The sequence below is a fragment of the Eulemur rufifrons genome, chromosome 30, assembly GCF_041146395.1.
Source record: "Eulemur rufifrons isolate Redbay chromosome 30, OSU_ERuf_1, whole genome shotgun sequence".
NCBI classification, from domain to species: Eukaryota; Metazoa; Chordata; class Mammalia; order Primates; family Lemuridae; genus Eulemur; species Eulemur rufifrons.
The window spans coordinates 93,206,852-93,218,590 of NC_091012.1; the positions used below are offsets into that span (position 1 = coordinate 93,206,852).

The window sequence follows — 11,739 nt, forward strand, 5'->3', positions numbered from 1 at the left end:
CCCTGGCTCCCCACCTCTCCCCCACCTCTCCTGTCTTATCTGACGTGCCCTGTACCCTGTGCCCTGAGGCCTTCCAGATCCCTGCCCCCACCCAGAGATATTTATAATGAAGTCATGAGAGACTATACGTGTGTGTACACGTGTGCATATATGCATATATGTATCTATATATACAAATACACATGTATATTCCAATTGTACAGTATTTACAGATACAAATAAAATAAGCTTAAAAATTACAATGGTGGCTGAGACCCATCCCACTCCAGTTTATTCAGAAAATAGAAAAATAAAGCACCAGTTGGCCTTTGAATGGTATTTGAATTTCCATACTACCAAAGACAGCCTTAGGTGGGATACATTAGGTTTGGCTCAAGCCCCAGCCAGCTAAGATGGGCCCTTCCATCTAGCTGGCCCAGGCGCCAGGTCTGTGCTCCAGGAAGGGGCTGTATGTTAGCCTGCCACCACAGGCAAAAGGGAGGAGGACACAGCTACCTGTTTCCTCGCCACTCTCTGCTTTTGCTTGGCCTGGGTGGTGGGAGTGAGCCTATTTGCTCTCCAGACATGTGGCAGTCCGAGGCCAAAGGCTACATGGGACCCAGGGAGTGACAGGTCAAGCGTAAAGCCCAAGGCAGAGGAGACTGGTTCATTGGTGTCTTGAGACTTAAGAAAGGAAGGTTCCTCACCCTCAAATCCCAAGCTACCCCAAATCGTCATGTTGCCTAGTAGGGGCCCATTAGTGCCCATTCTAAATCAGCCTCATAAACGTCAGCTTCGTATTCACACAAATAAAACAGCTCGTAGTGGCTGGGGCTGCCCTGTGCTCTGCCCCTGTACCCATCTGCTCCAGTCCAAGCTCTCTGGAAAATCCAGTTAGTTCAGGGCCAGCACTGGCCCCAAAGACAGGTCTAGAACCTGCTGTTCAACCTCAAAAGAACCCTAGCACCAAACAAGATGGCTTGGCCTTTCAGTGTGGCAGTGAGCACTGAGCCGTGTGGACCGGACCACGCACTGTTATCGACCTCCTTCCCCCTGCAAGTAGGGGCTGCAGAGGCTTCAGGCTGAGTGGTGGCCTTGTGGGCAGGTGGAGGGCTGACACGATTCTCCTCTCTTGGAAGAGAACAGTGTGGGGGATGAAGGTGGAGTGTAAGTGGGACACCCAAATTCTCCTCTCCCCTATGTGTGCGGAGGTGCTTTAGGAAGTAAGGGGTCCAGGGACAGGCGGCTGGAGCCACCTGGGCCTTGCTTGGCCCCTGGCAGCAGCATCTGCTCTTAATTCCCCTCACTCCCTTGGTGTCAGGGGGCCTGGATGGTGCCAACCTGGGGCCAGGCCAAGGCTCACAGCTTTGTCTCGGGGCCAGCTGCCTGCAGGGTGGGAAAGGAGTCCCGGATCTTGGCCACTTCCATGGCACACAGGTGCCCAAAGACTTTGTTGTACCAGTCAGGAGAACGGCCCCTGGGGAGGTAGAAGAAGCCAGGCATGAGCATTGGGTTTTTCCCTGGAGCCCTCACCAGGGAGAAGGAAGAAAAGCCTTCCCCCAGCCCCGGGGATCAATGCAAGGGGCAGAAAAGTAGGGGCAGAGGCAGAGGAGGGGGTGGGGCCAAGGGGGTGGGGCAGGCCTGGTACCTGAGGTCAGCGCGGCAGATGTGAGTGAGCCGGGAGCGGCCCAGGCCGCAAGGCTCCATGAGGTACTGGGAGGTGAGAATGAGGGCCCGCACCCCCGACTCTGGCATGGGTTGTTCGGGATCCAGGGACTGGGAGACAAGCAGGCAACCCCCACGAGGCAGGTCAGAGCGCCACATCCTGTGGGACACACACACTCAGATTCCTAGTGCTGGTCCCTGCCCCACCTCCCTGGTCCTCCAAGCACAGTGGGGTGGCAACTGGAGAGCCCCTCACCTAAGCACCACAAAGTCACGGCAGGGATGGGGTGCCATGCTGTCGGTGACATAGTGGTACAGCTCCACACCCGGCATCAGAGCTTCCAGCACCTGGGCCCGCAGCAGGTCCTCGTCCCAAAGGGCCCGTTCCCGGAGTACACGATGCAGCACCACAGCTGGAGGGGCCGCCACCTCTGTGGACACCTTCCACATCCGCAGGGGGTGCCCATCGGGTGCCTGCGAGCCAGGGGATGGGGACGGGGCAGCTGTCAGGGATGGAGAACTCCAACTCCGCCCCCAAGTCCAGGCCTCAAACTGCAAGGCCTGAGGTTCACGTCGCTCTAGCACCTGACAAGGGAAGGCTGCAGAACTCTGCTAGCCCTGGCCAGACTGAGACAGGGCCATCCCCTTGCTCCCTGTCCTCTCTGTCCTTGCTGGATGTCTGCTTCTCAGCCTACTCGAGAGCATGAAGAGATGATGGAACACACATTCTCAGAGGCCTATTAGGCCCTACCATGAAATGGGCACAATGGTTGGAATTTCTGGAAGTGAGCAGGAGAGATGTTGATCATCCTCAAGGAGCTCGCCATCTAGTGTGGGAAGTAACACGTGTGCATGACAACAAAAGCTGCCATTTACGGAGACTTTTGTATGTGCCAGGCACTGTGCAAGCTTCTCACCCCAATCCGGACGGAAAGAAGGCTCCGAATGGAGGAGGGGCACATGCCACTGAAGCTGAAGGGTGGCTTGGGCAATGGTATGCTTGGGGGCAGGGCAGTCCGGGCAGCAGGACAGCACGAGCGCAAAGGTGGCAATGAGAGCAAGGATTCAGCCTGACTGCCCTGCAGGGAGGGACGGGAGTGGAGGCTATCAAAGCAGCGCTGGATCTGGAGTGGGGCTTTTGGAGGTCATTGGGGCAGGTGGTCCCTGAGGGAGTTTCCTTGGTCTCATTTTGTTCTTGATTCCTTAAGGTACTTGCTCGCTGGCTGTCATTCTCCAAGTCTCAGGCCAAGGCACAGCAACACTGGCAGGGCAGCCCTGTCCTGGCTCCTTCCCTAGGTTCCTCCACTCCCCTCGCCTGCACCACGCCCCCTCCCAGCCCCATGGCAGCCGTGGCTGGTGCGCCGCTCACCTTCCTGCAGGCCAGCTCCGTGCGCTGGGGCCCTGGCACGCTCGTCCAGCCCTTGAAGCGCTCGGCAGCATCGCGCAGCAGCTCCTGGACGCTGTCCTCCATGTAGAGGCTCAGGCTCATGCCAGCGGCTTGGGCTTGCCGCAGCTCGGCCAGGGCCGGCCCGGGAGCACTGAGCTCAGCCGAGCTGTAGGAGCCACACAGTTGCAGCACCATGTCCTGGGGCACCTGAGAGGGCACACACACACACTGGGCTGGGGACTCTGGGGAGCAGGAGACCCCAAGAGAGGGGCGAATACTGCAGCAAGGTAGATAAGAAACCCTGTCGGGGAAGAGCTGAAGTCGAGGGGCTGGAGGGGTTATGTGTCAAACTGAGTCCCATCTCTGACATGGGGCACTAAGGTCAGGCCTGGCGGTCCCCCCGGGTCTGGTAAGTAGGCACCATGGCCTGGGGTTACTCACCTGGAAAAGTTTCTTGCAGTCACCGATCATGTGTGATAGGCCCTGGGTGGCAGCCATGTTCTCACTCAGGTCCCTGGGGCCTGGCCGGCCAACCAGGCTGCGTTTGCTCTTAATCCTGGATAGAGGGGGCAGAGGAGAGAATGGCACAACGGCACAACACAAGATGGCTAACAGGCTGCCTCCCAGCTCCCAGGAAGCCGCTCTCCTAGTCCTGACCACAAAACAACCTGTGGCCTTTTGAAAGGGCCTGCTCCATAGCATGCAACCAGCCCTGGGCCCCTGTGGGTTGGGCTGACCCCTTGAGGCCGGGACACAGCAGTGCCAGCCATCAAAGGACAATAGTCCAGTGGTGCCCAAACCCTCCCCACCTAGGCCCCAACATGCCCTGCCCCATTTCACCTGGGCGAGGGGCTATCCTTCTTGGAGATGTTGAGGTGGAAGATGGAGGGTGCCAGGCACACTGCCAGGTTGCCGGCTGTCATCTGGTTTTCCTCAGCAGAGGCAATGTCACTTAGGAAGTAGAGCAGGGTCTGTAGCACCTCTCGGTTCTCATCGGGGAGCAGTAAGGTGGCAGCTTGCGCTGCTGCCAACCACTGATCCTTGGGGAGGACTGTGAGGAAGCAATGGTGGAAGGGCCTTTCTTACTTCCCCGGGGGCTCTGGCAGCAAGCCTCCTGCTTTGCAAGAATGCAGAAGGCACAGCAGGCCCAAGGGGAGCCAGGGAGAGCGGAGAGAAAAGGTTGGCCCCTGGGTACAAGAGGTCTCTGGGTACTACACCTGGCTCTGCTACTAACGTACAGTGTAATAGGTCCCTTCCTTTCCTCAGGGCCTCAGTCTACCCTTCCATATAACGGGTCTGGGGAAACAGAATGTGGTCTCTGAGGGCCTTTCCAACTTCAGATAGTAAATGTTCCAATGAGCTCATGGGTCCAGCTACATTTGCCCATACTAGGTTTATCTTCCACAAGCCCTAGGATCCAGGGAGGCTGAGAATGGGGCAGGTCGTTGGGAACAGGTGCAGGTGACTCACGCTGGTAGATCTGCAGGAAAGTGGTGGTGAGCTTGCTGGTGAAGATGGGCTCGGGCAGGTCCCGGAAATACTGCTTCAGCAGGTCAGCCACATCGTAGGCAGACTGGCCCTCGTAGCAGACGTTGTCAGGCGAGGTCTCGTTCATCTGGCGTAGGTTCTGGATCCTGGACTTGACTCCAGACTTGCGGAAGATGCCCACCTGGCCCATGCAGGGGAGGGAGGGAGACTGTGAGGGCAGCCCTGAACTGGGTGTCAGGTACACGGCCCACCCCAGAGACCTGGAAGCCTGCCAGGCTTCCTGCTGGGCAGGGTAGGAGGCAAATGGCAAGAGCAAAGAGAAAGATTTTTACAGCCTCAGGGCCAGAGAGAAAGATGGAGATGAGTAGGGGAAGGCGGATCTAGGCTAAGGGAGACTCCTAGAAGACGGAGACTACAGAGCCTGGGCCAGAAAGAAGCTGGCACAGAGCTGGGCAGGAGGCTTTGGCCCAGAGGAGTAGAAAGGAGTTTTGGCTCCATCCCTGCTGGGCCTTGCTAAGAATAAGAAAGGTCTCTGGTGGACCAGCTCAACCCAACGGGCAGACCAGAGCAGTTCCCCTCCCCAGATCCTTAGCCTTGGGCTGGGTGCCGGCCACACCCAGCACCATCTCTAGGCAGGCTCCCCCAGGAGGGCTCACCTGGTCCAGGCACTGGCTGCGCAAGTAGCGCATGGCTTGCTGAATGCTCTGTGGCAGTGGCTGGCCTGTGCGCTGCACGTGGATGAGAGGTGGCACCCCAAATACATGCTGTCCCCGGTAGTCTGGGGTCTTGTTCCTCTTCATGAACTTGGGCACTGACCTGTTTGTAGGAAGGACAAGTGATCAGGGAGGGGGAACACAGTCTCGGGGGATCAGGTGGGGGGCGGGGGTAAGGAACGCACCATATCCCCAGAGCCAACACTCACTGAGCACCTGCTTTGGGCCCAGCCCTAGCGAGTCACAGAGGAACACAGAGGACTCTCAGTCTGGTCAAGGAGATAACTGTGTCAACAGGCAGTGATAATTCATGTGACCAGTAGTAGGCCAAGAACTTGGGAGAAGACCCATGAGGGAGGGGAACAGTACCTAGTGGATCAGGGAGGGCTTCAGAGAGGAGGCGGTAATTCAGCAGGCTCTTGAGGGACAGGAAGGCGTTGTCCCAGAGAAGAAATGGGGAAAAGGCATTCCAGGCAGACAGAACAGCATGAACAAAGGCAAAGAGGCAGGAAAAAGACCGTGGTACATCCAGGAAGGGCGACTAGTCCCACGGGCCTGTAAGATGGCATTACATAGGAGTGGCAGGCTAAAGAGCCAGAAGGACAGAGCGGGACCGCAACAGAGAAGAATCATGGTGGGAAGAAGTCTGGATGATGGGGAGCCACAGAAGGGTGTTTATTTATCCAGAGAGTGACAATCAAAGCTGCATCTTAGGATAATCTCGCTGATGGCAGCATGGAGGTTGGGATGGAGAAGATACAGTTGGAGGACTAGGGTCCCCACCCCACACCCACCCTCCTGGCACATCACACCACTCCACTGGCCTGCGGGTTCTGCCTGCCTGCTCCTACCTCCTGGGCTGACCGTCCCCAGGGCCCTGGGTCTAAGTCAGCGGCTCCCCACCCACCGTGGCCCCGGAGCCACTCACCAGCCCCAGCCCTGTTTGTGGGGCACAGTGTACTTCTCCATGAAGGCAGTGAGCCGCAGCAGCGAGCCCTTGTGCAGAAGGTTGATCTGGCCTGCGAACTGCCGATTGATCTCCAGTGACTCCGAGTTGAGGCTGGGCCGGTGGGAGTTCTGGAAACTGTGCCAACGGAGCTTCCTGGTGGGTAAAAGGGGTGGAGAAGGCCAGAGGACCAGGGTTTGCTAAACCATAGAAAAAGTTGTGTTTTTCTCGTCTTTTTTTTTTTTTCTCCCAAAAGAAAGAAAATGCAGGGAGATGGGGCCACTTTTAACACTGCTACTAGGACCCAACGTGAAAAAAGCTTTACCTTAGCTACCATGTCTGAGCAGGGGTCAAGAAGCTCTCAAAGGCTGGCCAGGGTGGCTCACACTTGTAATCCTAGCACTCTGGGAAGGCCGAGGCAGGAGGATTGCTTGAGCTCAGGAGTTTGAGACCAGCCTGAGCAACAGTGAAACCCCATCTCTACTAAAAGTAGCAAAATTAGCCGGGCATGGTGGCACATGCCTCTACTTGGGAGGCTGAGGCGGGAGGATCGCTTGAGCTCAGGAGTTTGAGGTTGCTGTGAGCCATGATGATGTACTTAGAAGCTCTCAGGGGTAGCATAGAGTTCAGGCCCATCTAGTGCCAATAAGCAGTAGCAGCCCCCCACCCAATCCAAGACTACTGTGCAGAGGCTGCCGCAAGAAACCCCAGATGGCAAAGCTGAGGATCAGAGAGCATTTCTTCTAACACCCTCACTTGACAGATAAAGAAACTGAGGCCCAAAGAGAAGCTCTAATTTCTTCAAGGCCATAGCAGAGGCAGGTCCTAAACCTAACATTCTGGTTTCCAGAGACCTGTACTCTCTTTCCTGGGACCGACTGCCTGGAGGTGATTGATCACCCAGCACCCAAGGACCTGCTTCTGGGCCTGCGACTAAGAAATCAGATTCAGAGAGAGAGAGAGAGGGAGGGAGAGAGAGAGAGATTGGGGGGGAGAGAGAGAGAGAGAGAGGGAGGGAGAGAGAGAAAAGAGCCCCTGCCCCCACCCCCACCTGAACTCCCACCTGCGGGGTCTGGTAAGCGAGGCCCCAACACCTGAATCGCGCCGTTCACAGGGCACTGATGCCTGGAGTCCAGCCAGGGACCCTGCGACCTCAGCCTCATTCATGGAGTTCCCGCTACTGTAAAGTTCACTGGAGGAGGCCGCAGTGTCAGAAATGGAGTGTCCTTCTTCCACAGACAGGCTGGAGGTAGAGGTGGGCTCTCTGCCTGAATGTGCCTCCTGCTCATTGTCCCGGGCCGGGGCCTGGGACTCGGCCTCTGCCTGTGCCGATGGCTCAGCCTCAGCTGGGGCCTGAGCCTGAGCCGGGACTACGGGCTGCACTTCAGCCTGGACCCGGGCTGGGGGCTCTCCAGGGGCCGAAGCCTCTGCCTGGGCCAGGGCCTCAGCCTGGCCTTCAACCTCAGCTGTGGCTATTTCTACTGAAGAAGTGGCCCCCTCCTCTTCCTCATCTTCTTCCTCTTCCTTATCTCCAGGCCCCAGGACTGGGTATACGGCCCGAGACCAGAGCTCAACCCGCTGCTGCAGCCCCCATACATGCTGGAGGATGTCATCGACGTGAGTGTAGCTGCCCCTGCCCTCCTCATCTTCGGCATCGGCCAGTCTAGGTTCAGCTGGGTATAGCTCCGGCAAGTTGTCATAGGTGCTGGCATGGCTGCCTGTTGAGCCACAAGAGCCACAAGAGCCCCGGCGCCCGTCACAGCCCCAGCGCCTACATGGCTGCCAATTTGCCAGGCGTCCATTCTCAGGACACAGGCTCTCAATGGACAGCGAGCGAGGGAAGGTGCCTGGTTTGTGGTCCCCGGGCACATGCACCAGACAGTCACCCCGGTATACCCGCTCAGGATGCTGGAACGTGGCCACAGGCCAAGCCGCCCAGGCCCTCCAAGTCCCAGTGCTACTGCCACTGGCTGAGGTGGCTGCCCAGTTCTTGGCCCTATAAAATCCAGCTGAGAGGAAGCCACGGCAACTGCGGAAAGATGAGGCTTTGGTGGCCTTCTCTGAGGTGGCTGAGCCATGCTTGGGCTCTGCTTGCCGGCTGCCACCCTTTTCTTTTCGCCTCAGAGACTCAAGGTGCTTGAGGAAGCTGCGAGAACGGTGCTTCTTGGCTTTGTCCTGAGGACCCTCCTGGCCCTGGGTGGGGCTGAGGAAGGACTGGTCACTCGGGCTGGGGGCACAGTCTAGCAAGGGCAGGTCTGCTGGCTCAGGCGGTAGACTCACGGTGATGGCTGGCAGGGAGGTGGCGCTAAGCTCAGTGAGAACACTCTCACAGCTTGAGGTCACTGGCAGGCCAGGGCTCGGTGGGGCCAGCAGGTCAGAGGAGCCCACATGAGCCCAGTGCTTCCTTTCCTGTGGGAAGGCCCAGCGGCTGCTGATGGTACACTGCTCCTCCTCGTCTGAGTCTTCATTCTGGGGAGGGCGCCACATGATTGGGTCAGAGAAGCCCAGAGTTACAGAGCAAGCCCAGATGTACGGTAACAGTCATCTAATGAATCTACCCCCCACCACTGTACAGATAGGAAAACTGAGACCTACAAATGAGAAGCCACTTGCCCAAGGCTGTACAATGACATGGAACAAATCCCTGACAGAGCCTCCCAGGCTATAGGCTTAGATTACAATCAGAGAACACCACAGCTGAAAGGGATTTTAGATTTTCTAATGCATCTCTTCCTTTGCAAGGTGGGGAACCTGAGGCCTGGAGAGGGAAAGAGATTTGCCTGCGGCCACTCGGCAGTCAGTGGCAGAGACAGGACGAGGCCCCATGGGTCTCCTGCTTCACAGCCCAGGGTTCTGGCAACCTGGCTGTCTCTACCTGACTGCAGGCCTCTTGTGGAGAAAGCTACATAGAGAGGAAACCAACAAAGCTTGTCCCCAGGAAAGGATGGGGTCACTCCTATTGGCTGTATTCCAGAGCCATGGGCGTCCTTTCAGTTTCCGCAATCCCAGATTGGCAGAGTCAGAAAGGCCTTTGGAGACTATTAATCCAGCTCCCCCAATTCCTTGTAGAGATGGGGAAAATGAGACTCAGGGTTAAGACCTCGTGGGGGTCACTAGGGGATCCCAACTTCTAAGATGACCATGGACGCCATGATCTTTCTACCACATTTTTCTGTCCCTGTCTCCTATTCAAGAAATTTTAGACATCACCAAGCAAGCAGTGGAGGCAGATGGATTTCTCTGATGAGAAGCCGTTACTAGGTGAAGATACCAACAATCGCAGGAGGGAGAGGTGGGCTGACGGGGTTGGGGGAGGTCATGGCCCAGGGCACTTGCTCTCACACTCCAGCCTCTAAACCAGACTCACCAAACCCAGCAGCCTCGTTGAGCCCCTCCATCTATACCCCTAGGCTGGGGCAAGGTACTGTTCTGGACACCTCAGACCCCTGGGATACTGCAGCTAGTTTCACAAGTGGTTTACGTATGTCCTGGGTTTCCTCGCGGTGCCACAAGACCACAGACCACCCCCCTTGCCATGACTCACCCGCTTGCACTGAAAATGAACCTCCAGTTTCATCGAGGCACAGGTGTTCAAGGTCATCAGCCTCCTGCAATAAAATATAAATGTTTGCCTAAGGTTCCCAACCCCCAAAGCCTGGTGTGGCCTACCCAGACACTCCCAAGATGCCATCTACCACTTCACACGCCCAAGCCATCAAAACTTCTCCCAAGCACTAGTGTTCATGAAGGTTTAAGCACCAGACACCATACTGGGAAGATTATGGCCTCTGTCCTCCAGGAGCTTATATATTTGGAAATAAAGTACAGAAATGGGACATGTTCAAGATAAGAGCAGACAGGAGGTACAGCAGATACACAGAGGATGGGGACAAGGAACTCTGAAGCAATTGGAGAAGGCTTCTGGGAGGACAGAAACGGGATTCTGAGGGCAAGAGAAACAGGGACTCCTATCCCACGGTTCCACAGGAGCATGTGACAAGGTTGGAGGTGGAAACAGACAGGAAACAGACCAGTGTGGGCATGAGAGGCTAGGACCGAGGCTAATGAGGTAGCTCAAAAGCCAGATTGCAAAGGGCCTTGGGTGTCATGCTAAAAAAGCTTTGCGCTTTTACCTGTAGGCACTTGACAAATTTTAAGCAGAGAAGCCCCACTTGGATCTGTGAAAGGCAGGCTATAGTGGCTGTCAAGAGGATGGATCCAGGGGTAGGGGGGGCAGGTGAACTACAAGACTGAAGCCAGTCAGGAGGCTACTGTAGTGGATCCAAGGAGAAGCCATGGATTGGACTCAGACAAGGACTGAGCTGGTGTAAGCAGAGAGAGGCTGAATCAGAGGAATGTTTGAGGATATAACTTAAGGCAAACAGAGTCAAGGCCAATCTTGGCTTTCTAGCTAGCATGACTGCATGGGCGAGGGTGTTACAGACACAGAAAACAGAATGAGCAATGTCACTGCAGAAGATAAGCTTCATTAATAAGCTGGGTTCCTCCTCTGTTAGAGGCACAAAGGATGGTTTTTACCATGAGGAAGCCCCAAGCTGGGCCCTTGGCTTCCTAGGCTTGGCCCTCAACCCACTTACCTGCACAGGGCCCCCAAAGAGTCCTCGTCCAGAAAACCGTGGTCCTTCTTCACAGAGCCAATATCCAGGGGAAACAAACCTTCTGTACAGGAGAGAGAAGCAAAGGTGAGCCCAGGAGTAGATCAGAAACTCAGCCCCAGCGGCCCTTGAGCTGGAAGGGGGAGGCCAGGAAGCAGGAAAGAAAGAGTCAGAGCAGAAGGCAAAAAGCCAGGTGTAAAGGGGGTCCAGGGTGCTCAGGGTTGGCAGTCGGGGGAAAGGGCTGGGAGAGGCCAGGAGAGTTGAGCTGCACCAAAGATCCCTGTCAGTCAGTGAGGCAGGTCCATGGGAGACACTAGGTGGCTGCCAAGAGCCAACCCCCCCCCCCCCAATCCCCATCCCCTCTGAATCCTGGGCTGCTCAGATAGGGAACCCTCTCCCTGGCCCAAGGCAAACTGAAAGGAGTAACAGGGAAGGAGCAAGGAAAGAAGGGACAGCACAAAGCCAAACAATACCTCTGCTTCCCCCTACTGCCCAGAGTAGAGAAAGGAAGTAGGGAGAAGGGGATAGAGAATCTGAAAAGTCCCACAGCTCTCTGCCTTACTGGTAAAACAGGCCCATTAGTTCATTTACTCATTCAACTAATACTACTTGAGTACCTACTTTGTGCCAGGCACTGCACAAGACATTGGGCATACAGTGAACAAGAGCAAAATGGTTCCTGCCTTCATAGAGTTTACACTCTCATAGGAAACAGATAAGCAATACATGAAACCAAGATAATGCAGTTACAAATGCCATAAAAGACATCGGCCAGGGTGACCGGGTAGAGAGAGGCTGGTGGGCATGGGGTTATTTGTAGAGAGGTGGTCAGCAGAGGTGGTGACTTCTGGGCTGAGTCCAGAAGCAGCCAGCTGTGCAATGAGACAGGAAAGAGGGTTCTAGGCAGGAGTAACATCAATATTGAGGCTTCAAAGCTCCGAGAAG

The 11,739-nt window shown here is 56.0% G+C and overlaps 1 protein-coding gene across 1 annotated transcript; it reads right to left on the reverse strand.

The window, feature by feature from the left end:
* Positions 1 to 254: 254 nt before the first annotated feature.
* Positions 255 to 9,780, reverse strand: STARD8 (StAR related lipid transfer domain containing 8). Its single transcript, XM_069463133.1, has 11 exons — positions 9,723 to 9,780; positions 7,242 to 8,647; positions 6,161 to 6,334; positions 5,176 to 5,335; positions 4,502 to 4,700; positions 3,872 to 4,082; positions 3,473 to 3,587; positions 3,014 to 3,238; positions 1,901 to 2,118; positions 1,628 to 1,804; positions 255 to 1,456 (listed from the first exon to the last, which is right to left on the reverse strand). Exons 1-11 carry the CDS (start codon positions 9,777 to 9,779, stop codon positions 1,339 to 1,341), a joined length of 3,060 nt encoding a protein of 1,019 aa, XP_069319234.1. The 5' UTR covers position 9,780; the 3' UTR covers positions 255 to 1,338.
* Between the last annotated feature and the right edge of the window lie 1,959 nt (positions 9,781 to 11,739).

Bases quoted from the DNA above. Each gene is read 5' to 3' on its own strand.
- STARD8 (XM_069463133.1), bottom strand. From the start codon at position 9,779: ATGACCTTGAACACCTGTGCCTCGATGAAACTGGAGGTTCATTTTCAG. The intron at 6,335-7,241 runs GTGGGAGTTCAG...TTTACCCACCAG, and splicing joins TCGCTTACCAGACCCCGCAG to GAAGCTCCGTTGGCACAGTT. The intron at 5,336-6,160 runs GTGAGTGGCTCC...TCCTACAAACAG, and splicing joins CACAAACAGGGCTGGGGCTG to GTCAGTGCCCAAGTTCATGA.